We start from the raw sequence: 26,806 nt of genomic DNA on the forward strand, positions 1-26,806 counted from the left end.
AAAACAAAGAACAAGGATGAGGAAACAGGATCTGGACAAGGGAATTACATTGGTTGCTTGTCACCATATATACACATATATTAAAACAACTCGCAAATCAATGTGGTTTACATGCTTTTTCATATGAATTACCTGCTTTCATTTGAATTTCCTGCAAGTAAGCATTGCTTAAGCCACATAACACTGTTTAGTTTTTAGTTTATTATTGTTTTGTGTACAGAGGTATAGTGAAAAGCTTTTTAGTTACGTGCTATCCATTCAGCGAAAATACTATACGTGATTACAAACAAATCACCCAGTGTACAGATACAGGATAAGGGAATAACGTTTGGTGCAAGATAAAGTCCAGTAAAGTCCAATAAAAGATACTCCAAGGGTCTCCAATGAAGTAGATGGATGGTCAGGACTACTCTCTAGTAGTGTTTCTTAACCTTTTTGGCACCAGTACGCCATACGTGAACAAAACACTGTATGTGGTATGTACCTTTGTTAGGTTCCTAAACATGGGCTCAACAAATTGATATGCTATTTGTGTCCCCTTCATGACCCCTGGCAAAGCTCCAAACGACCCCCATAGTGGTCATGACCCCCAGGTTAAGAACCACTGCTCTAGTAGGTGATAGGATGGTTCAGTTGCCTGATAACAGCTGGAAAGAATCTGTCCCTGAATCTGGAGGTGGGCATTTTTAACTTCTGTGCCACAAATGGGAGAAGGGTGAAGATGGAGGTGAGACTCGTCCTGGACTCTGCTGGTGACCTTGGCGAAGCAGCGTGGTACTTTAAGCTTGCAGTAACAAGCATAAGCGCATAGTTAATAAAAGGGCATTTATTTCTCCTGCCAAGAAAAATAACTTAACTCGCTAGCCGTTAACTACCTTTTCTCCATTGTCATAATTGTTTTTTACAATGTAATATTCTAGGTTTCATAGGAATGCAATCATCGTGCTACTGCAAAACTACCTGCAAGCCATTTTCTTTGTGAATTCTGCAAGGGTAAATTTCCATTCCTTGAACTGCCATATGCACGTGCACTGTTCCAGTTAGCCCTACTATTACCAATTTCTCTAAAACTAATGTAGGTTGAATGGATGAATTATTGAATGAATGAGTAATCAATGGTCAGCATGGACATTGTGACTGGAGGGCCTGTTTTTGTGCTTTATGGGCTAGAGACCTGCGCGGGAAGGTAGGTGCTCCCGCCCCCACCTGTCTCGGGCAGATGGGGCTCGTCAACCTGGGAAGGCAGTCCATCTAGGAGATGGAAAATTCTGATTTAAAACCTCCACTGCCTTGTGGCCATATGCAGTCATGGAAAAGGCTCCTGGAGTAAACCTCAAGAAAATCCGGAGTTGGAGCCCCTAAGGCAGTTTGTCATTGTCTACAACCTCGCTCTGGCAGCTCCTGCGACGGCACTGGTGCCAAACTGTAACCGCCCTGCCGTTCCTTTGGATCGATCAGCGATGTGGAGAGGGGGGACGTGCTGCATGGGCAACTGCCTGTCCTCCATATGACATCGCCCAGGCTTGCATCCGACCAGGATGCATCACCCATGGTCAGTCATTACCAAGAGGTGCCTACTACTACTGATTCCTTACGCTTTGCCCCTTTCTTCAGCTTATTCATATAGACAGGAAATAATTAAGGGCCAAGGACATCTCTATTTTTAGAGGTACAAAGTGTTTTATTGTTATATGTCCCAAAACTGAACAATGAAATTCTTACTTGCAGCAGAACAACAGATACGTAAACATAGTACTCGTAGAGTCAATATATAAAAAAACAAACAATATAGGGCAAAGAAAAAACAAGACAAGCCACTAGTGCAATCAAGGCAGTTTGTAGGTTGGTGTTTAGTTAGAGTGAGGCCACATACAAATTGGAGGAACAGTACCTCATATTTGGCTTGGGCAGCTTAGAACCCAACAATATAAACATTGATTTCTCTAATATCAAGTGACTCCTGCACTACCCCCCCCCCCCCCACCCCCACCCCTATCTTTCAGCCTGAAGGAAGGGTCCGACCCAAAACATCACTATTCCTTTTGTCCAGAGATCCAGCCTGACCCACTGAGATTCCAGCGTTTTGTGTCTAACTTCAGTATAAACCAGCAGCTGCAGTTTCTTCCGACACAATAAGCTACCAGTTCTGTGGAAAGGTCATCGTTCTAAACTCTTTTTTCTTTCTTCACAATTACCATCTAACTTGTTTACTTCCAACTGTTCCCACAAACCAAAAAATATGAAGGAAGACATAAAATGTTGGAGTAACTCAGCGGGACAGGCAGCATCTCTGGAGAGAAGGTATGGGTGACGTTTCGGGTCGAGACCCTTCTTCAGACTGATGTCAGGGGAGTGGGCGGGACAAAGATAGAATATAGTCGGAGACACTAAGATTGGTGGGAGAACTGGGAAGGGGGAAGGGATAGAGAGGGAAAGCAAGGGCTATTTGAAGTTAGAGAAGTCAATGTTCATACCACTGGGGTCTAAACTACCCAAGCAAAATATGAGGTGCTGTTCTCCAATTTGCGCTGGGCCTCACTCTGACAATGAAGGAGGCCCAGGACAAAAAGGTCAAATTGGGAATGGGAGGGAGAGTTGAAGTACTATGCAACCGGGAGATCAGGTAAGTTAAGACTGACTGAGCAGAGGTGTTCAGCGAAATGATCGCCGAGCCTACGCTTAGTCTCGCCGATGTAGAGAAGTTGACACGTGGAACAGTGGAACATACTGTAAATGAGGTTGGAGGAGGTGCAAGTGAACCTCTGCCTCACCTGGAAAGACTGTTCGGATCCGTGGATGGAATCGAGGGGGGAGGTAAAGGGACAGGTGTTGCATCTCCTGCAGTTGCAGGGGAAAGTACCTGGGGAGGGGGTGGTTTGGGTGGAAAGGGACGAGTTGACCAGAGAGTTTCTGAGGGAACGGTCTCTGCGGAAAGCAGAAAGGGGTGGAGATGGGAAGATGTGGCCAGTAGTGGGATCACGTTGGAGGTGGCAAAAATGTTGGAGGATTATATGCTGTATACGACGGCTGATGGGGTGGGGGGTGAGGACAAGGGGGACTCTGTCCTTGTTACGAATGGGTGCAGGGGGAGCAAGAGCGGAGCTGCAGATATCGAGGAGACCCTAGTGAGAGCCTCATCTATAATGGAAGAGGGGAACCTCCATTTCCTAAAAGAATGAGGACATCTCCAATGCCCTCGCAGGGGATAGAGTCTTTACAGGAAGCAGCGTGGGAAGAAGTTTAGTCTAGATAATATCATACTATGTAGGTCCATTTGTATCTAAACCACCTCTTATAAACCTTAGAGGTACATAGTCCTAGTCAGGATAGCAGTGGGTCTATATGACCAGTAGTTGCTCATGTTCCCTTCACTAAAATTAAGATTGGCCAACTTCGTAAGAGTTGAAGCGGTTTCAAGGCTGGACGAAGATGGGAGCAATACTGAAGAATATATTTTCTTTATTCACATATGAGAGCAATTGTTCCATATATGTAAAAAAAACAAATGGGGAAGAAATTATAAACCCTAAAATTCATGCTTTCATGGCTCTTTTGCAATTTAAGTCAAAAGCAAACAGAGTCAAATGATTGCTTGTAAATTAGTTTTTAATGAACGTTAAAATAAATGACACACAGGCACTATGACTCACCTGACATTTTATGCTGCAAATAAATCTTCCAATGGTAACTTTCATTTATTGCCATACTAATGTAGGAAAATGAACCAACTGCTAAGTAAGGACAATGAGCTGGCACTTGAGTACAATATGGAAGTTGTATTCTGTCAGATGGGTGATGCATCCAAAATAAGCTGTCCTGGGAAAGCAAGATAATTCTCTGTCTGCTCTGACCACTTGGTTGATGCATGATATCCTGATTTCAAAAACAGGCCTTTGTTGGCATTTTTTACTTCTTTGGTTACAAATCTGCTACCATTTTGCCATATTTTCAAGTATGTTAAAATTTCATGGAAATTGAAAGCAAGTGGTTTGAGACTTATCACACATTTAATATTACAGATGTTCTGTGAGAAACAACTCGGTGTGGGCGAGTTGGGCCGAAGGGCCCATTTCCACACTGGATCACTCTATGTCTATGACATTTGCCCTGATAAAAAGATCAGATATGGGGTAATTGCAGGAAACATATCTAAAGGTGGCACTGCAAGTCGTACTACAAAAAACTAATTCTGAACTTCGGACTGCAAAATATATTAGTTTCATATCGAAGAAGCAATTACAGTTTTGTGGCGAATAATGCAAGTTTTACTTTAAATGATTTAAAATGTATGTCACAGAGTTACTGGCAAGGCTAACATTAGAAAGCAAGTGCAAGAGCTATACCATGTTTCTCCAGCTTGGTAATCTAGTTTTTGTCTGGAATAAGGGCATGCAGTCAGGCAAACAGCGACATTTACACTTCTTGTAAAGGAAAAAAAAATCAAAATTCTTACCCTGAGAAAGAAGTGGCATTGCAGTAATATTCCTATTGCACAGGTCCCCATTGCAACAATGCACCACTTGATTTTCAGAGGGCGAGGTCTTGCACATCATTCCACTTTGATCTTCACCATTGAAGCAACCTTTCCTGTATACAGGAACCTCTCCATTTTGTATAACTGAAGCAAAACATGCTTGGCCATAGCATACAGGCCTTCCACACGAATTCCCCTCACAGACACATTGAAACCGACTTGGATTGTCTTTATCTGCACAAAAAAATAAAATTTATGTAACATCTAAATGATCAGAAACAACTTTGAAACTCAATATTAAAATCTTTTAACCAAATTTTACACTAAGATAAAAGCATATGTCATTTGTACTTACTGTAGTTGGCAATCTTCCAAACTTGGGAAGGGACTATAAAGACAAGGTTTTTATACCCCTTCGTGCCAATGCAAACCAAGCTAAATAAAATAATTCCAACAGAAAACAAATACAACTGACCTAATTTGTGGGATGAATCAACTTTATACAAAAACCTGCAATATTTTGAGAAACACAAGCAGATAGCTTGCATAGTTACAGATCATGTACAAGTGATTTTGATATGATATACTTAGAACGTTTCTTTGCTTAAAATAAGGTGAAAAACTTTTGTCTTCTCAATAAACTCTGCAAAAGCTCAATAGCGCAGAGGTAGAGCTGTGCTTCACAGCACCAGGGACATGAGTTCAATCCTGACTCCAGGTTTGTACGTTCTCCTTTTCTTCGGGTGCAAAGATGTGAGGCTCGCAATTGGCTTCTGTAAATTGTCCCTGGTTTGTATGATGCAAAAGTGAAATAACATAGAACTGGTGTACACTGGACCGTGGACTTGGTGGGTCAAAGGGCCTGTTTCCACATTGTATCTCTAAACTAAACTCTAACCAATTATATTTTTGTTAGTTCTGCCACAGCCATCAAACGGATCAGAGCCTAAGTATCATTGATTGTCAATATCAGATTAGGGCCTCAGTAGAATTTGCATTTTGCTATACTTTAATAACAGTCAAATTTCAAAAATACAAAACCAGATCATACATTGGGTAGAACGGCACCAGCAACTGTGTGGTCAGAGGTTTAAATCCTACCAAGTTGTAAAAATGAATACAATATTTTTAATTAGATGTAGAACAGCAGAAAATGTTGGCCATAAATATGTCTATATAGTTGCAAAATAGGGTCCACATTTATTGTGGAAGACAACACAGATTGCTGAAGTAGCTCAGAGGGTCAGGCAGCATCTCAGGTGAATATGGATAGGTGATGCTTCAGGTCAGGGCACTTCTTCAGACTCCACATTTATTACCCTTAAGAGGAAAGACCCATCATGATATTTAATCTGCTCAGTTTCATAATACATGGTTGACTCTGTACCCCCTTCAGGCAATGGAAGATTGGATAATATTATCAATAATTTCTTCCCTCAGTACTAAATAACACAAACACATCCAAGCTGCTTTACTCTTCTCTCATTCCGATACTTTTTGTTGCCATTTTTCTTACATCACCATCTGACACATAAACTTCATGAGCAACAAATAAAATATACCATAAAGTGCATTATTGAAAAGAAAATTAAGAACTGTGAGGACACAGGGCATATTAAATTCAAAGAAATCAGTAACTAAAAATAGAGCTAAATATTTGATGAAGATAGTCAGCAATACGCATAAAGGCTATTCTTGCAGCCCACCATGCCCCTGCCAATCATCAAATATCCATTTATATCAATATTAGTGTGCTATTAGTTAACATGTGCCAAGGATACTATGTTTATCTGTAGTGTAAAATAAATTAAAAATAATTTAATAATTAATACCAATAATAATGTTAACACTGCTTACACACTTAACACATTCACAAATTCACAACTGGAAGCTTAAGTTATTCAGTTAAGTTTCCGGGTATTCAACTTGCCTTCAGCTCCACATCGAAAGGCCTTTGGGGCCAGAAGTAGCAGAACAAGAATACTACATTGGGCCATCAGGAAAAGATTACTGCAAAACAAGAAGAGTTGTTATTTCTTATTCTTGCCATGCTTCCATCTTAGTACAACATTTCCGTTCCACTGTCTTTAGTCTCCTACCAGCTATGACCCATTCATCATTTGCTGTGTTGCTTTGGTGCCACATTTCCAAATGTGGCTGATGGCACACAGGGATCTACAGTTGTCTGTCTAGTTTACCCAATTTTAAACAAGCTCAGCATTTCCTTCCCATCTGTCCAGACACTTCATAGCTAAATAAGCTGATCAGACAAACACAATTACTTGTTAACAAATAAGCAACCTAGAAATTAGATCCATTATCACCAAGTCTTTAATGCACAAACAGCATGTAAAAATAAGTAACCCATCTTAGATTCTGATCGCCATCATCATCTAAGAGAGTTTGGTAAACTGGAGTGGAGACTTCCATGCACTATTTATTTTGTTGCATCTGAAGTGGTCCTGATATCAGTTGCACATCAAATGACTGGTCGGGCACTGCCTTACTACCATTTACTTTAAATTCACAATCTTACCTACAACTATCATTGAACTGTTCACAGTATGATTGAGTGCACTTTGTGCTATTCTAATATTTTTACATCTAGTTAAAAGGAAACTTTATTGAGATCTGGAGACTTGACTGGGCAGTTTCAGTATTGACATGCTCCTCAACCACCTTCCCAGGTGACAAGAGTATGCTTAAGCTAACAGGGAGAGTTCAGTTTGAGCTTTCGGCAGCTAAGATTAAACTTAAAAATAAATTGGATAGTTATATGGATGGGAAAGGAATGGAGGGTTATGGTCTGAGCGCAGGTATATGGGACTAGGGGAGATTATGTGTTCGGCACGGACTAGAAGGGTCGAGATGGCCTGTTTCCGTGCTGTAATTGTTATATGGTTAAGATACTCGTACCACAGGTGTCTCAATGCTTACATCGTTGGCAGCTTTCCATTAGAACATGCATTATTGTTGCAATAATTAGCTGCACAGGGTGAGCTAGAGACCCCGTGTCCTTCCGTGTTCAGGGACACCACACCCTACCTAGATCCAAGCTGAATGCATTTCCAATTCAGCTTTTCTAATGCTCTGACAGAGACACATGACGTGTTGTGGGAATACTTTCCAGACTGCTTTCTCCGTGGGGTCAATGACTTCATCTCCTTGCCACAGATCTTTGCAAGCAGCAGCAAATTTCTGCCATGTCTCACAATTAGCTACACCACTACATTTGAGGTCACTGCATCCAAGGAATATATGCAGTCTCTGGGTACTGCATTACTGGCATCCTATGAGTGCAGGCATAATTTTGTGTACAACCACAATGCTACTTCTACATTTTTAGCCAATTGCACTGATTTTTTTGAGGGGATCATTGGGCATTAACATCACATGCAGCAAATTTAATTTCCAATCAACCACTCTGTGTATTTTGCAGTAAGTTCTCAACTTCTATCAATGAAAATGTCAAGCTTCTTTGAGGAAGTAACCTTTGATACATACTTGAGAAGGAAGAACTTCCAGAGCTAATCACAAAAAGTGCTAAGAGCCAGCCCAGGGAGGTTGGGTCAAATGGCCTCCTTCTGCAGTGTACGATTCCAGAGATGGTGACATTTGATTTCTATTGTAGCTTAAGGTCCAAAAAAAAAAGTGGAATTAGTCAAATCCTTTCTGTTATTCAAGAGCATAAATAGTAAACAAAAATACAGAAATTTCCTGAAAAACGCTGCTATAACTTAATAGTAACCATTTATCTACATTTTTAGTTTCCACTTTAAAAACAGTTTTTTAAAGACTGTTCAGGTCTCAATGAGCAATTGACTGGAAACAGTGAAGGGCTTGTAAGGAATTAATCAGGAGGACCTGGCCAACAAATCGTTCATATTCTAATTTCGATATTAACTTTTGATCAAGACAACTGTACTCAAACAAGTCCTTAAGTGCAGCATCAGTAGACATTCTAATAGACAGACTTGGAGCCTCATCTTCCTGCTACAAATCAGTTTAACAAATATCCCAAAACATGGTTTAAACAAATAACCTCCTTCATAATCCTGATTCTTTTCACTTGATCTCATTCTTTCAGTAGACACAAAATGCTGGAGTGGCTGTGCATCTGACATTTCAGGTCGAAACCCTTTTTCTGACAGTCAGGGGAAGAGAGAAACTAGAGATATGGAAGGGCACAAAGAGGATGCAAGGTGTGGAAAGGACAGATCAAAGCAGACGATGCTCAAGGAAATGTACAATGCTTCATTGTGGGCTGATGGGAAGGCAACAACAAGGCATAGAAACAGTAAAATTATTCAGGACAGTGAAAATTGGGGTGGGGTGGGTAGAGAGAGGGGAAGCAAGAGTTACTTAAAGTTAGAGAAATCAGTATTCACACCACTAGGTTGTAAGCTACCCAAGCAAAATATGCCGTTCCTCCAATTTGCATTTACCTCACTCTGATAGTGGAAGAGGTCCAGGACAGAAAGATTAATATGGGAATGGGAGGGGGAAGTTAAAGTGTTTAGCAACCCAGGTGGACTGAGCGGAGGTGTTCAACGAAACGATCGCCCAGTCTGCGCTTGGTCTCGCCGATATATAGGAGTCCATGCCTATAACAGGATATACAGTAGATGAGGTTGGAGGAGGTGGAAGTGAACCTCTGCCAAAGCTGAAAGGACTGTCAAGTCAAGAGAGTTTATTTACATGTGTCCCAGATAGGACAATGACATTCTTCCTTGCTGCAGCACAACAGAATATTGTAGCCACTGGGCAGTGTTTACAACTTTTTGCAGCTTTTCCGATCCTGTACACTCAGGTTGCCGAACCAAGCCACGAAGCAACCGGTCAGCATGCTCTCTATTGTGCACCTGTAGAAGTTCGAGAGAGTCCTCCTTGACATACCGACTCTCCGTAATCTTCTCAGGAAGTAGAGGTGTTTTCTTTATAAATGCATCAGTGTTCTGGGACCAGGAGAGATCTTCGGAAATATGCACACCCAGGAATTTGAAGTTCCTAACCCTTTCCACCATCGACCCGTTGATATAAACGGGGCTGTGGGTCCCCATCCAACCCCTTCCAAAGTGCACACTCAGTTCCTTCGTTTTGCTGGTGTTGAGCCAGGTTATTGTGCTGGCACCATTTGGTCAATCGGTCGATCTCACTTCTATATTCTGACTCGTCCCCATCAGTGAAATGTCGTGGTGTCGTCGGCGAACTTGATGATGGATATCGCACTATGTCCGGCTACGCAGTCATGAGTATAGAGTGAGTACAGCAGGGGGCTGAGCACGCAGCCTTGAGGTGCTCCCATGCTGATTGTTATCGAGGATGACACATTTCCACCAATACGGACAGACTGTGGTCTGTGAATGAGGAAGTCGAGGATCCAATTACAGAGGGATGCTCAGAGACCCAGATCTGAGAGCTTGGTAACCAGCCTGGAGGGGTATGATGGTATTAAATGGCGAGCTGTAGTGAATGAATAACAGCCTGGCATATGAGTTTTTGTAGCCCAAATGGCCCAGATCGGAGTGGAAGGCCAGTGAGAACGCATCCACCGTTGATCTGTTGTGGCGGTAAGCGAACTGCAGTGGGTCCAGGTTTTTATCGAGGTACGAGTTGATTTGCACCATGATCAGCCTCTAAAAGCACTTCATCACCACAGACATTAGTGCCACTGGTCGATAGTCATTGAGGCACGTCACCTTTGCACTTCTTGGGCACTGGTATTAATGATGTCCTTTTAAAGCAGGTGGGAACCACAGAAGTGAAAATATCCGTAAAAACTCCAGCCAGTTGGTCCGCACAGGTTTTTAAAACACGCCTGGGTATACCATCAGGTCCAGGCGCTTTCTGAGGGTTCACCCCTCTGAAGGATCTTCTAACGTCGGCCTCTGTGACTGTGACCGAAATACCGTCACGGCTAATGGGGGCTCGGGAAGTCACAGCAGAATTCTCCATATCAAAGCGTGCGTAAAACGCATTGAGCTCGTCAGGGAGTGATGCTTCGCTGACATTTGAGCTGCCGCCTGTCGGGTTCCTTGGACGGAGTCAAGGGAGGAACTATTGGGATGTGTGAAATCATTTTATCAGGACGCATCACAGCTTGGTTTGGGAACAGCTCCATCCAAGACAGAAAGAAATTGCAGCGAATTGTGGACGTAGCCCAGACAATCACGTAAACTAACCTCCCTTCCATTGACTCCATTTAAACCTCACGCTGCCTCGGCAAGGCCAGCAGCATAATCAAGGACAGGTCGCACCCAGGCCACTCCCTCATCTCCCCTCGAGCAAAAGGTATAGAAGTGAGAAAATTCACAACTCCAGATTCAGGGACAGTTCTTTCCTAGCTGTTATCAGGCAACTGAACCATCCTACCGCAACTGAAGAGCAGACCTGAACTACTATTTACCTAATTGGAGGCCCCCGGACTATCTTTGATTAGACTTTACTGGCTTTATCTTGCACTAAACATTACTCCATTATCATGTATCTGTACACTGTGAATGGCTTGATTGTAATCATGTTTTGTCTTTCCGCTGACTGGTTAGCACACAACAAAAGCTTTTCACTGTACCCCAGTACACGTGACAATAAACTGAACTGAACTCCTGTGGTTGTAGGGAAAAGTACCTGGGGAAGGGTGGTTTGGGTGGGAAGGGATGAGTTAATCAGGGAGATCATGGCATGATAGATGACAGAATATACATCAGACAGTGGACGCATAATTTTTTTTAATTTATACAAACTGACTAACCTTCTTGGAATGCCAAAACCAGGCACTTGCCTTGCACTAACAGAAACCAGTCAGAGTCTGGTGTGTCTGCTGCCATTGTGCTTGTCCACCCATGTTGCTGCCATTTTCATACTCAATAGTCTTTGTGCAGTTTTGCCCAAATTACACAAATTATCATCAGCCATGATCACATTGAACGGCGGTGCTGGCTCGAAGGGCCGAACAGCCTACTCCTGCACCTATTGTCTATTGCCCAATTCATTAAAAAGAAACACTGAAAAGCCATTAAAATGACTTTCCCGCTCAGTAAACCCTCACAATAACGAACCACGGGGTGGACGGGGACAGATGGTGCCTGTTACTGCCGATTGTCTGCTATAGCCAGGTGTGGGGGGTAAATATTCATGTTTTAACTCAGGGTGCGAAGCAATGTGTTGGGTGGGAGGGATTTAAACCAGGGGGAATTCACAGACCTGGAAGCCACATAACCCCCAGTGCTCCAGGGTAGGCCCCGGTACACATGCAGCTTGCTCTGTCCACTCCCGCAAGCATGCCACTTGGCGGCAGCTCACCAGAAAACCCGGGAGGGGAGGGAAAGAGCAGTGAGTGCCTCGTGCCATTACCAGGCAACTGAGGCACTTGTTGCCAAGTAAGGTGGTTCTGGATCCAACACCCCGGGATCTCGCTATGTGGCAGCCGCTGCACGCCCAATGTAACGATCGAATGTGTTTTAATGCCCGCTCTCTCCGCGGCACTGCCTTTCCACTGCCCCATTCTGCACTGCGCGCCGCCCACCAAAACAAACGGACACCTCAGTCCATTATGACCAAAATCCATTGTATAAACGTTATATATTGATGGATATCAATACACTGGATTCAAAACAATGTGCCATTACAAGTAAGCAGACAAACAATTTGCAAGCTCCTGAAGTGAATGATTTAACCCACTGATGTCCTACAATGTACTGGAAGAACTCCATTCCATTCTCCCAATTCCTGTCTCCATATTTGTTTCACTTTAAGGCGTTTTTAACAATTTAACATACTGCATTCACAATATATAGCTTCCTCTACATTGTAGACCCGTGTTTTAAATGTAGATAGATGCTCTAAAAAAGGGGTGACCTGTGACAATGAGCATTATGTTGCCTGCCACTTTAATTCTCCGTTGAACACTGATCCACTTGCCTCTCCACTGTTCCAAGAAACAATTCAAGCTTGAGGAACAACACCTAATTTTCTCCGCAAATGTTACAGCCTTCAAAACTCAATATTTATTTCTGCAACTTTGGATTATTCTCTTTCTCTGTCAGATTTCTGCTGCAGATCATCCATCACTATATTGGCTCAGTTGGCCTTTGTCCATTGGTACAACATATCCTCCTGGACAAATCCCTCCATTCAGCTATAAGCCACCACCCATCATCAACCTCTAACTACCCTCAGTCACCATTTTGCCAGACAACCCATTCCCACAGCATCACTGGGTCCTGATCCCATCACAAATAACCAATCCACCACAGCCTTCTCCAAAGCTTAAAATATTGTTGTTTAACCTAATTCCCAGTACTGACAAAGGGTTTTCAACCGTAAACATGAATTCTGCACCTTTTACCACAGATACTGCTTGACCTTTTGAGTGTTTTCAGTGCTTTTTATTTCCAATATCCAGCAATCCAATCCTGACAGCAAGCATTTCAGCCGTCAGACGAGGCCTAATGGTAATAGAAAAGTAAGGCTGCCCTAGTCTGGAGGATAATTTGGACCATGAAGGATAGAATGGTTAATAAATGCTGAGCAACCTCAGACCTGCACCAGTCTTAGTGCATGGTTCCCATAGCGCACAGTAGAAAATCTGTAAGTAATGTCGCACAAAGTACCACATGATATCACTGATTTAATGACCTCGAATAAGTGCTGAAATGCTAGAAATAGTGCCAGCCTGCAGTCTTCTGCTCCAATGTGTAAGAAGGAACAGCAGATGCTGATTTAAACCAAAGACACACACAAAAAGCTGGATTAACTCAGTGGGTCAGACAGCATCTCTGGAGAAAAGGAATAGGTGATGTGTCAGGTTGAGACCCAGGTCTTCAGACTCAAGAAGGGTCTCGCCCCTAAACATCACCTATTTTCCTTTTCTCCAGCTGAGGTACTCCAACTTTTTGTGCCTATCTTCTGCTCAAAACTGATTCTTCTTGCCCAGACATCTGGGCACCCCATCTAGGCTGCACTGCTCTTGTCTTTCAGAAGCTATGTTGAATCAAGGCCCTATAATTGACACCCTTCTTCAGATTTTGTCCTAATTATATTGCCCTTATTCACATTTCTATGTTCAGGTAATAATATATTTATTTTTTAAATGCTAAACCAGATTCTGCTTCTGTTCAGATTGCTTTAAAAAAAAAGGATTGCTTTCAATCCTTCGACATATAATTTATCTCCCTTACTACTCGATTTTATTAAAAGCACATAACATACACAATCCTACAAAAACAAATCTAAAATACTGTGGATGTTGAAAATCTGGAATGCCAGAAACACCGAGTCAGGCAACATCTGCGGAGGAACACAGTCACACTTTACCCTCAGGGCACAAGAGATTGCAGATGCTGAAAACTTGAGCAAAAATAATTGTTGGAGTAACGCAGATCAGTCAGCATCTGTAGTGGGAATGGACAGGTGACATTCTCTCTATTCCTCCCCTCACCCCATCTCTCTCCTTTCATCCTGTTGCTCTCCCTCCCTTCCCAATCTCCCCATCCCAGTTTTTTCCTATTCACCAGTATCCCCCTATCTCTCCCTCACAGCCTCTCTTCCCCCTCACACAGCCTCTCTTCTCTCTCGTCTCCACCACTCCCCGTCCATTTCCCTCTCTCCAGTTTCAACTCAACTCCCTCTCCCCAATCTCGCCTGTCTCTCCCTGCCCGCCTGTGTACCTCCCTCCGCTCCCGTCTCTCTCCATCACCTGCCTTCTCTCCCTTCTCCCACCCTCTCCCCATCTCTCTCCTTTGCACTCCAGACTCAATGCTCTCCCACTCCCAATGTCTCCCCCTCTCCCGTCGCCACTTTTCTTCTCTCTCCACGTCCCTCTCATCTCTCCCGTCTTCCACCCCCTCCATCACCTTTCCCACTGACCCCCCGGTCTGAACCCTCTCTCCTTCTCATTCCCTCTCCCTGCCCCCAGTCTCCCACTCCCTCTACACGGTCTCTTTCCCCAGACTCCCCCTCCCCCGGTCCTTCCTTCCTTCCCTCCCCACCATCTTGCTCCCTCCCCCCCCAGTCTCTCTCCCTCCCCCCCCATCGCCCACATGAACGTCTCCGTCCTCCGTTACCAGACGGTGCGTTTCATTCAGCTTTGCGCCAACCTTGCGGCGGCGGTGTCCGTGTCGGTGGTGTCGGTGTCGGGGCTGTGCTCGGCGGCGGGGCCCAGCGCCCGGGATCCGCCGCTCAATCCTTTCTCTCCGGATCAGCCCAAACTTTAGCCCCGCACCGAGCCGACGAGCGTCACCGCGCACGCTGCGTCACTCCGTCGCCGCGCCGACCGAGCCGACGAGCGTCACCGCGCAGGGCACGCACGCTGCGTCACTCCGTCGCCGCGCCGAGCCGACGAGCGTCACCGCGCAGGGCACGCACGCTGCGTCACTCCGCAGCTTGGCCGATGGTCGTGCGGCACAGGCTTCCCGCCCTGCGCCTGCGCACCAGCCACCGCTCCGACACGTGTGGCGAGAGGTCAAGATGGGGGGGGGGGGGGGGGGGAAACGGTGCAAAAGCATCACGGATGGAGGAGAAAATAATATAGACACAAAAAGCTGGAGTAACTCACTGGGTCAGACAGCATTTCTGCAGAAAAGGAATAGGTGATGTAGACATAGACATAGAAAATAGGTGCGTGCAGGAGGAGGCCATTCGGCCCTTCGAGCCAGCACCGCCATTCATTGCGATCATGGCTGATCGTCCCCGTGTCTGCCTTCTCCCCATTTCCCTTGATTCCACTAGCCCCTAGAGCTCTATCTAGCTCTCTCTTAAATCCATCCAGTGATTTGGCCTCCACTGCCCTCTGTGGCAGGGAATTCCACAGATTCACAACTCGGATGTCTCGGATCGAGACCTTTCTTCAGCCTGAGAGTCAGGGGAAAGGGGAAAGGGAAACGAGAGATAATAGACAGTGGTGTAGAGAGATATAGAACAAATGAACAAAAGATATGCAAAAAACCCCCCAACAATAATAAAGGAAACAAATCATCATTAGCTTTGGGCTAGGTGAGAACGAGTTACAGATAATGAGACTCAACAAGTGGACTTTGAAGCTGGTACAATTGGTACAACTTGGGTGGGGGAGGGATAGAGAGGGGATGCAAGGGTTGCTTGAAGATGGAGGTCAATATTCATACCACTGGGCTGTAAGCTTCCCAAACAAAATATGCGGTGCTGTTCCTCCAATTTGCGCTGGGCCTCACTCTGACAATGGAGGAGGCCCAGGACAGAAAGGTCAGTATGGGAATGGGAGGAGGAGTTAAAATGTTTGACAACCAGGATATCATGCAGGTTTAGGCGAAAGCGAAATAACCGGCAAGCCTCTCCACAGTGCGCACAGTGCAAAGGAATATTCCACTAGGGGCGCCGTATTGAAGGTAGCCTCTGCCTACAACCTGTTTTTCCATCTTTTTTTAAATTTTTAGTTAGTTTTAAAAGTATGTTTCTTTAGTTTCTCTAGCTTTTCTATGGAGGGGGTAGGGTAAGGGGGAAACAGTTTCCAAGTCACTTCCTGGCGAGGACGTGACTATTCTCCGAGTCGCGTTCTCGCCCCCCTCCTCGCGGCCTACCACCTGGATTGGTGCGACCTTTCCTGCCGGGCACCGGACCAAAGCTTCAGCGGCAGCGGCGCAGCGCTGGACACATCACGGAGCGGGCGATGCCTTACCTGGATCGCCATTTGAGGCTCCAGAGTGTTGGGCCTGCTGCTTCAACATCTGAGCTGTGGTTTGAAGAGCTTCCAGCTCGGCCGGCGTTAATTTTAACATCGCGGAGTCCTGGGGCCCTTTGGCCAGTGCCGCCAGCGTTGAATCTCCGCCCAGCACGGACTGTGGACTTCAGGAGCCGAGGACTCCGGTAGGAGGTGGCCGGTTCGGATGTCCTCCAGTCCCGACGTCGGACTTCCATCACCCCGACGTGCGGGACTGAACATCGGGCCGCCCGTAATGGCGATAGCGGGGGTTAGGGAGCTCCCCGACCATGGGAGGACAACAGAGGAAGATGACTGAATTTTTGGAGCCTTCCCTCACAGTGGGAAACTTTGATCCCGTTGTGTGGGGATGTCTGTGTCAAAAAACTATCGTGTTCTGTGCTCTTTATTATTCGTATGGCTACCACACATTTCACTACCGATTGGTACATGTGACAAATAAATGTATCTTGTAATCTTTCCTGTGCTTGGTCTTGCCACGTAAAACTCAGTCACATAACTGTGATTACATGTTAGGTAGACACAAAATGCTGTAGTAACTCAGCGGGACAGGCAGTATCTCTGGAGAGAAGGAATGGGTGACGTTTCGGGTCAAGACCCTTCTTCAGACTGGACAAGTGATCTCCATACAAATATTTAATTTCACATCAATGAAGAACTCCAGACACAGAAATCACCTTGAAAATACAGGGCATCCAAATGTGACGAAATATGAAAGTATTGAATATTATTAACAAGTAATTTCAAGCCAGACATGGATGCAAAGTATAACGCTTCCACAATTTGCTTCCAAACTCATCAATCCGGTGCTAATATACTAAATTAATGTAGAGCTCAGTTTCAGCATAAAATTAAAGCTGACCCTGAGAACCTGAGAATTAATTTCCATGCCCAGGATCATGACCATCTCAAACTCAGGGTACATTTTGAGCAATTCGTGCATACTTAGTCAGACTTACACAACCTCGCTCAATTTAAATGTGTTATCAGAGTATGCATAAACTTTGACACACATTCGGGTCCCATTGCAAACATATCTAGTTACTTGATTGAGGCTCTGAGTTTAATGGCTCTCTCCTGCAAAAAGAGATGGGCCAACATCACATGTGGCCAGTGAGGTAAGCCTTACTGGCTGTAATGAAAGTGAGATCTGTGTCTCGCATGAAATGATTTGTTGATATTTATGGTACACTTCAATAGCTTTTTTCATCTTGTCATGCTTATGTGCCCTGGCTTTCAAGACATTTTCCAAATCTGGAGCTTGTCATTGGGATTATAAATGCAGGATTCTAAGCAATGATCATATCCTGCAATCAAATAAATAGGAATAAAGGGCCACTTGTTTGCAGCTGAGCAGCATATATTTCTGGGGAATAGCATTTCGCTGATGGAATAAAGAGACAAAATGGTGTAAATATTCAGCAGGTCAGAGAGCATCTGGGTGATGATCAAGCCAGATATGGAAAAATACAAGTGTACAAATGAGGAGCAGGAGTAAGCTCCTTCAACATGCTCACCTTTTAGCATGATTTTGTCTGCTCTGATCGTGATCTCAACTCGCAATCCAGTCTTTCTGCAGTAACCTTCCACCATTTTGCTTGTCAAGTATCGATCTACTCATTCCCTCAAAATATTCAAAGACTGCTTTTCACAATGAACTGAGGAAGAGAATTCTGAAGACTCAGGATCCAAAAGGAAAATCAAAATTGCCTTAAAGGACAACCTGTTTAAGAAGGAACTGTTGATGCTGCAAAATCGAAGGTAGACAAAAATGCTGGAGAAATTCAGCGGGTGAGGCAGCATCTATGGAGCAAAGGAAATAGGCAACGTTTCAGGTCGAAACCCTTCTTCAGACTGGTGTGGGTGGGGTGGGGGGGGGGATTGGTGGCGGGAGGAAGAAAGGTAGAGGTAGAGCCAGAGGGCTGAGGGAGAGCTGAGAGGTGAAAGTAAGGACTATCTGAAATTAGAGAAGTCAATGTTCATACCGCTGGGGTGCAAACTGCCCAAGCGAAATATGAGGTGCTGTTCCTCCAATTTCCGATGGTCCTCACTGTGGCCATGGAGGAGGCCCAGGACAGAAAGGTCGGTTTCAGAATGGGAGGGGGAGTTGAAGTGCTGAGCCACCGGGAGATCAGGTTGGTTATTGCAAACCGAGCGGAGGTGTTCGGCAACTTGATTGACATTGCCTTTAGGGGTATGAATAAGCTTTATGTGGAAGTGAATGTGGAAAAATCTAACACTAACTGCCCCAGTTATCGGAGATGTCCTCATTCTTCAGGGAACTTCAGATGTCCTCATTCTTCTACCATAGATGAGGCTCTCACCAGGGTCTCTTCTATACCCCGTGACTCTTCTCTCACTTGGTCTCACCGATGTAGAGCTGCTGACATCAAGAGCAGCGGATGCAATAGATGAGGTTGGAGGAGGTGCAGGTGAACCTCTGCGGCACCTGGAAAGACTGCTTGGGTCCTTGAATAGAGTCGGGGGGGGGGGGGGGTAAAGCGACAAGTGTGGCATTTTTTGCAGTTGCAAGGGAAAGTGCCCGGAGAGGGGGTGGTTCGGGTGGGAAGGGACAAATTGACCAGGGTGTTACGGAGGGAGCGATCTCTGCGGAAAGCAGACAGGGGAGGAGGTGGGAAGATGTGGCAAGTGGTGGGATCACGTTGGAGATGGCGAAAATGTAAGAGGATTATTTGTTGTATGTGACGGCTGGTAGGATGGAAGGTGAGGACAAGGGGGACTCTGCCCTTGTTACGAGTGGGGGGATGGGGAGTGAGAGCAGAGTCACGGGGTATAGAGGAGACCCTGGTGAGAGCCTCATCTATGGTAGAAGAATGAGGACATCTGAAGTTCCCTGAAGGATGAGGACATCTCCGATAACTGGGGCAGTTAGTGTTAGATATTTCCACATTCACTTCCACATAAAGCTTATCGATACCCCTAAAGGCAATGTCAATCAAGTTGCCATCCAAACTCCAACACAAAGAAACCAAACCGGTCTTAGTAAGTGCAAGGCGGTGGATGCAGGTTGATGCCTCCAACTGTCCAAGAGTATGTGCTCAGATGCATTGAAGCTCAGTGCAGCCAATGCAGAGGCTTGTGGAGAAGAACTACAGTCCACAGTCTTGAGGGGCTGACCCTGTGATCAGCTGCTCAAAAGCTTCACAGATGTATTGGTTAACTTGAATACACGAGCCACATTGCCATATTGTACAGTGGCTTGCAAAAGTATTCATACCCCTTGAACTTTTCCACATTTTGTCACGTTACAACCACAAACGTAAATGTATTTTATTGGGATTTTATGTGATAGACCAACACAAAGTGGTGCATAATTGTGAAGTGGAAGGAAAATGATATATGGTTTTTCAAATTTTTTTACAAATAAAAAACTGAAAAGTGTGGCGTGCAAAAGTATTCAGCCCCCCTGAGTCAATACTTTGTAGAACCACCTTTCGCTGCAATTACAGCTGCAAGTCTTTTGGGGTATGTCTCTACCAGCTTTGCACATCTAGAGACTGAAATTTTTGCCCATTCTTCTTTGCAAAATAGCTCAACCTCAGTCAGATTGGATGGAGAGCATCTGTGAACAGCAATTTTCAAGTCTTGCCAGAGATTCTCAATTGGATTTAGGTCTGGACTTTGACTGGGCCATTCTAACACATGAATATGCTTTGATCTAAACCATTCCATTGTAGCTCTGGCTGTATGTTTAGGGTCGTTGTCCTGCTGGAAGGTGAACCTCCGCCCCAGTCTCGTCTTTTGCAGACTCAAACAGGTTTTCTTCCAAGATTGCCCTATTTGGCTCCATCCATCTTCCCATCAACTCTGACCAGCTTCCCTGTCCCTGCTGAAGAAAAGCATCCCCACAGCATGATGCTGCCACCACCATGTTTCACAGGGATGGTGTGTTCAGGGTGATGTGCAGTGTTAGTTTTCCGCCACACATAGCGTTTTGCATTTAGGCCAAAAACTTCAATTTTGGTCTCATCTGACCAGAGCACCTTCCTCCACATGTTTGCTGTGTCCCCCACATGGCTTGTGGCAAACTGCAAACGGGACTTCTTATGGCTTTTTTTCAACAATGGCTTTCTTCTTGCCACTCTTCCATAAAGGCCCGATTTGTGGAGTGCACGACTAATAGTTGTCCTGTGGACAGATTCTCCCACCTGTGCTGTGGATCTCTGCAGCTCCTCCAGAGTTACCATGGGTCTCTTGGCTGCTTCTCTGATCAATGCTCTCTTTGCCCGGCCTGTCAGTTTAGGTGGACGGCCATGTCTTGGTAGGTTTGCAGTTGTGCCATACTCTTTCCATTTTCGGATGATGGATCGAACAGTGCTCCGTGAGATGTTCAAAGCTTGGGATATTTTTTTATAACCTAACCCTGCTTTAAACTTCTCCACAACTTTATCCCTGACCTGTCTGGTGTGTTCCTTGGGCTTCGTGATGCTGTTTGTTCACTAATGTTCTCTAACAAACCTCTGAGGCCTTCACAGAACAGCTGTATTTATACTGAGATTAGATTACACACAAGTGGACTCTATTTACAAATTTACTAATTAGGTGACTTCTGAAGGCAATTGGTTGCACTGGATTTCAGGGGTATCAGAGTAAAGGGGGCTGAATACTTTTGCACGCCACACTTTTCAGTTTTTTATTTGTAAAAAAAATTTGAAAACCATGTATCATTTTCCTTCCACTTCACAATTATGCGCCACTTTGTGTTGGTCTATCACATAAAATCCCAATAAAATACATTTATGTTTGTGATTGTAACGTGACAAAATGTGGAAAAGTTCAAGGGGTATGAATACTTTTGCAAGCCACTGTATGTGAACATATTGACCTGATGGAGCAATGAATGCAGAGAAAAGGCATGTACCTGCATATAAAGAATATTTTTGAAATATAGAATGAGTACAGGACTCCTGTACAAGTAACTGGGATAGCTGGTACTTTATAAAAGTGGTACAATTTGTAAACAAATGTTGAAAGTGTTGTTACAGTTCACGATTGTTTTTGACAAAATGATTGGTTAATATTTATTGTGCACTTCAATACCTTTTACTCTCATGTGCTCTCTGATTTAGAGGGACATGGCATTTGATTATTCAGGTCTTTGAGAGTCTAACCACTTGATTGGCATAAACAGACACTGCTAGGTGCCTGCACAGGTTCTGCAATAAAGAATACATGGAAATGTCATGTCCAGGAGAATTCCCATATTACCTGTAACAATTGATAAAGTGACAGCTGTGGGTAGAGGAGTTATACAAGTATTGTAAATAATCATTAAGAATCCACATCAAAACAAAACCATTTCAATTATTTTAAATACTTCTTTAATAAAATGAACATGTATAACATAAATACTGGTATTTTTCCGCTCCAAGGATAATTGTTCCTTGTACTGTGATACATTGTCTACATTAAGTGCCTACAAGATCACAAAATCTAAAAATGGACAAACATCAGATTTTTGCACATCTTCCATTGTAAAACAAAATCTTCTGGAAGGCACCTATGACATAATATTGAAGATATAAAATTGACTTCATATAAAAGATAGTCTTGTGTGTGCACCAAGTACAAAAATAAAGAGCACAAATAGAGGTAAAGATGGCACACAACATTCAGCTTGACAATAGAATGTCACACATTTTAGAAAAGATTTAATTTGAAGATGGTCCATCAGTTATCATGCATTAATACTTTAATATGGCACTTCATAAAGTTGTATATCAAAACCTTCATAAACATTTAAATAGCATATACACTATAAATATTTCAGCTCCAGCCCATGAATTACTTCTTTTTTTTAATCTTTCAAGGATAATTAAAATAATAAATTTCAGCTTATTTTATACATTTAAATGATTGTCAAACTGTAAAAATGGCTCTCATTTTAGTACCTTAACAAAAATAGAGAGCAATTCTATTATTCAAATAAGAGAATACTTTTTGATAAAATTGGCAAAGCTCATTTAAAACAAAGTAAGAATCTGGAAAATTGTTAGATCTTGCATTTGTGTGCTGTTATTTATATATAATGGCCTTAAAAAGACAATATCAATTATTTTCATCCGATTTAACTCTCTGACTCGATTAAAGATTGTACCTCTCGAAGGTGAAGGAAGGTTACTTACTCAAATTGTTATACATACAAATAGGATATTTAAAATATTCAATATTTTCTACATCCATGCATTCCTTCCCCTTTAACTGAAAATAACCCAATGATTTAATGTAAAAATACATTTTCTGCAATGTACAAATATCAATTAAACTTTAAAAAGGCAACACTGGTGAATAATTGTGCAAAACTCTCCTTCATTGCTTGTCCTCTTAAATTTCAATACATTTAATTTCAAATATTTGCAGAAAATGTATTTCATTTTTTATCAAATTCTACAGTTCTATGGTTTCATTTTTTTGGTATCACTTAAAGGAGCATGAACAAATTATTTTTAAAAACAGCAGCTAGCTACGATTTCAAAGAAGAAAACTTGATTTCGTACAAAACATTCAGATGGATTGAATTCATGTCACAGGTCTTGGCATTTGTTACAAAATGTTTAAAAGGAATGTTTCGGTTTTGATCTCAATAGAAAATAATGTTGACAGATTAAAAGAGTCAGTCATTTGCTTTTTAATGGGATTAATTGGGGAAAACATTTATATAGTTCCAATAGACATTTCACACGAACACCCTTAAGGGATGTTCACACACAATGATTGTAAACTGCAGTGGACATTACTTTCTCCTGTACAGTAAAATCTGGTATGCAGACTGAGGTGATGTCAGATTGGCAGATTTTCTGGATTATTGGATGTAATTACCAGGATACTTTTTAACCAGTTTTAAAATACTAAACAGAATAAAAATGAGTTTTCCAGTTGTTGAAAGGAAGCACGGGTTTCTGGCCAAAGGAGTTGGAAGGAAGTGTGGGTACCAGGGTCCAGGTAAGTTTGGTGACCTGGGGACCCGTGGCCCCTATGATGGAAATGTAAGGTGGAAAGTTTGGCCCTGGTGAGTGGGAACGGAGTGTGGTGACTGGAAGGGAACGTGGGAACTGGGGTAGTGGAGTAATAAAGGGTGACCCTGATGTGTTAAAGATGCATGGGAGGGAGAGTGAGAACTGGCCCTTCCATGAATGAGAGGTGAGTGTGGGAACTTAGGCCACAGTGAGTGGGAGGCACAACAGTCATCATGAACCTGTGGTGTATCAAGTCACATAAATGGTTGTTTAAAAAAAATCAATCCATGCTGTAAGGATATTGTCCAAAGTAAATGCAAGATAAAAATGGTCAGTTGAAGATCTGACCTCATCTGTAGTATTCAATTCCATATCATGCTCAGTTTTGTATTTTAGGGATCAAGTAATGATAACCATCAATCTCTAAATGTAAACCCATTATTAGTAAAATTGTTCATGCTCTTTAAAATGAAAGTGCTACCATTTCCTTCAATTATACCTTTTCCATAATACTGACTTTGGATGTAAACATTTTAATACAATGATAATAAACATATATATGGGAGAACTAAATTAAGTGGGCATAAAATTAGCAAGTTATGGCTGAGCAACAACAGGTAGCTTTGAAAAGAGCACGTCGGTGAATTATTTAATCAATGCAATAATACTGAAACAAAGAATATTTAGAGTGATGCTAAAATTCTCGTTCCATTAATGCTGAAAATTAGTGATTGTCTTGAAAGGGTCCCGTGTTAATTGAACTTCTACTTTCCATTATCCCAAAAATATATTTCCACTCAAGCCATAATTTTTCATCTTCTTGCTCATCAAAAATGAGGAGTAAGATCTAAAAACGTTTCAATTATGTCAATCAAAAAACAGTTACATAACCCAAATCTGCTCCAGTACATTACATTTAAACTTGTTTATCTGCACTTCCCCTGCTGTCTGCCATTTATTTTGCTTACAAATATTTACCTGTTTTCTTTTTAAAGGATTCTTTTAAAAGCGTTTCCGTAGTATATACCAGATTGCTAAAACCCCATATTTAATATTCAGATATCATGATTTGTCAAAACGGTGGAGAAGCACCGTTAGATAAAGAATTATTCATTGACTTTTCATTTGTTGCAAAATATTTATAGGAATGTTTGATGTCTGTGTGCAGCGTGAATTTTAAATGTAAAGAAAAATGTGTGTGCATTTTGCAAGTTTAAAATTAACTTGTCTTTTTATTGAGATGAGGTAGACCAGAGAGACAGTCATGCAAACAATTGTGATGGTGAAGGAAAGAGCTCACTTTAAACCAGCCCCTAATTGGATGGATAAATCAGTAGGTTAAACCAATAGAGCAAGACGATGAAAGAAAAAGAAAACTCCAATAAGCTGACACCCTCAAGACTTGAGATGTCAAACTGGCAGATTTTTTGATTACTGGGCATCATTAATAACTATAGGATAATTGTCTTTGGAAAAATATGGTAACACACCATAATTCATTTTCTTTATTTAGTACAAGAAATTTTCCAGTGATATTGGTAAGTTTAAAGGAAGCGCAAAAAACACTCATAAATTTGAATGGAGCACAAAAAGCAATGCTGAACCATTTGAACTACTAAAGAATGGGGCAATCTGCATTATTGGAGTTTTATTATAGTTAAGCATGATACAGGAGGAATGCCAGCTAAAAGAATTACAGCAGGAGCAATTTGGTACATAAAGATTAGGCCAAAAGAGGATATTAAAATGAACAAAATAGTAAAGAAACCATAACAGGCAAATGCAATCCGTTAACAGAGATTGGAAAGCAGCAGGTTAAATTGAATTAACGATGTGCAGAAATTTTGCTGCTTTGAAAGAATCAGGCTTAGGGAGTTCACAGCAGAGGCTGAAATAGATTTCAATCACATGTTTAAGGTGTTGATGCAAAGAATCAGGCAGGATAGATGGAGGTTCATGTGAAGTTTAAACACTTGACACAGACCATTTGGTCAAATGGTCAGTTCCTTGTCTGCAGATTCCATGTAATTGTAGCTTTGCAACTATTTCCATTGATGCTTAAACATGCTTTATAAACAGTAACTGCTGAAATAAGCCTGAATTAATTCAATGTTGGTAGAACCTATTCATTAGAAAAGATTGTGAATTTGCTTGTTTGCTTGTTTTAGGCCCAGTATCATGGGCTTGACTTGTCTAGACCCACAATAAACTTGTAATTTGTTGTACATTAAAATCCAAATTATTTCAAATTTCTAACATATAAAACCACTTTTAACTATCAACTCAAACTGCAGTCATATAAAATAAAATAGACATCCCTTCAATAAAAGGCTTGTATAAAGATATATTCAGGATTTTTACTTCTATTTAAAACATACTGATGATTAAGCTTTATATAGCCTGCTTTACCTGTTGTTACCATGTTGGGATTTGTAGTTCAGTCATTAGCTAAACCTTCCAATTTAGTTCAATGGCAAATTAAATGCAACCCGTTCAGGTAAAAACATGCAATATCAATTGGAATCACAAGAACCCTGATAAAGCAAAAACTAGATTGAGCAAAAGTGCAGTTGTGGAAAGGATTGTCGTTGCTGAATCAGATGAATCACTTGAAGAAACTTGCACCTGTGAGGTAGTGAGTGCTGACATAGGAACGTGGGCCATTAAAGCTGGACTAGCAGATTGTATCAGGGAGTCTATCTTTTCAGCCTCTTTATTGCAAGCTTCAATCTGCAATTTAAAACATATGTTGGTTATGAATACTTCAAGAATTGTCAATATCAAAAGTTTAAGAATGTTCAAGTAGACCTTATGGAACAGTTTGGATCACAATAAAATAGAATGGAATTATACATAATGAAAAATATATTCCGTGACAATATCACCGGAGCTAAATTATCACACTCAGAAGAGTCAGATTTTGTTTGTTACAAAGACAATCTCTATTTTTTTTGTATCTATAATTCAAATAAATTTCCAAGATGCATCACAAATAAAAATTTCACATTTACATCCCAACTTTTATGAATTACTTTGAAATATACTCACTGTTACAACCCGTGCCATATGCCAAATGCACAAAGTAAAATCCCACAAGCAACAATGAGATAATGCTTAAGTTGGTGTAGAGACAAATATTTGACAAAGTTAGGGAAAATAAGGGTTTAAACTTTGGTTTAAAGTTTGGTTTAAAGTTTAATTGGACAGAAGGCAAGTCTGGCGGAAAGACTTGGGCCAGAAGGTAAAACTTGTATATGGGGGACAGGCTTGGAGGGGTTCAGGCATAGGGTTCAACTAATGAAGTCGACGATGTAGCTAAACTTGATACACTGGTCAAATAGAGCTAGAGATTTAGATTACTCTATAAACACAGATCTAGAATGTACAGAGTGTGTTGAGACCTGATGCTTCAGTTATAGTGTCGTTACGACTCTTTCAATACTAGATGCAAGTCAAGCAGTGTGATATCACATGATCATTCCAGTGAAAGAAGAATGATACAGAACGGCAGTCAGTGCAATAGAGAAACTAAACATTATAAAACATTAAAAACACCATACTTTCAGTTGGCACTGAGTTATAAAAATGTACTTAAGAAGAGGAAGCTAAGGAAAGACCTAGAGACACAAGGAAGTGCAGATGCTAATTTACAAAATAAAA

The 26,806-nt window shown here is 42.3% G+C and overlaps 2 protein-coding genes across 4 annotated transcripts in view; both read right to left on the reverse strand.

Annotated features, from left to right (window-relative positions):
* Positions 1-14,704, reverse strand: part of LOC116971963 (activin receptor type-1-like) — a 32,550-nt gene extending 17,846 nt beyond the window's left edge. The window contains exons 1-4 of one of the 2 annotated variants that reach the window (XM_033019183.1): positions 14,539-14,704; positions 7,979-8,105; positions 6,405-6,484; positions 4,454-4,708 (exon numbers count right to left, since the gene is read on the reverse strand). In XM_033019183.1, the coding sequence (XP_032875074.1) occupies positions 4,454-4,708; positions 6,405-6,471 (322 nt within the window). In that variant the 5' untranslated portion in view covers positions 6,472-6,484; positions 7,979-8,105; positions 14,539-14,704. The remainder of the gene's footprint in view (positions 1-4,453; positions 4,709-6,404; positions 6,485-7,978; positions 8,106-14,538) is intronic. The other variant, XM_033019184.1, reaches the window with a different exon arrangement.
* Positions 14,705-21,488: 6,784 nt separating this feature from the next.
* Positions 21,489-26,806, reverse strand: part of reck (reversion inducing cysteine rich protein with kazal motifs) — a 148,450-nt gene continuing 143,132 nt past the window's right edge. For both annotated transcript variants that reach the window (XM_033019186.1, XM_033019185.1), the window contains exon 24: positions 21,489-25,876. In XM_033019186.1, coding sequence (XP_032875077.1) covers positions 25,670-25,876 — 207 coding nt within the window. In that variant the 3' untranslated portion in view covers positions 21,489-25,669. The remainder of the gene's footprint in view (positions 25,877-26,806) is intronic.

Source organism: Amblyraja radiata, chromosome 4, assembly GCF_010909765.2.
Source record: "Amblyraja radiata isolate CabotCenter1 chromosome 4, sAmbRad1.1.pri, whole genome shotgun sequence".
Taxonomy (NCBI): Eukaryota; Metazoa; Chordata; class Chondrichthyes; order Rajiformes; family Rajidae; genus Amblyraja; species Amblyraja radiata.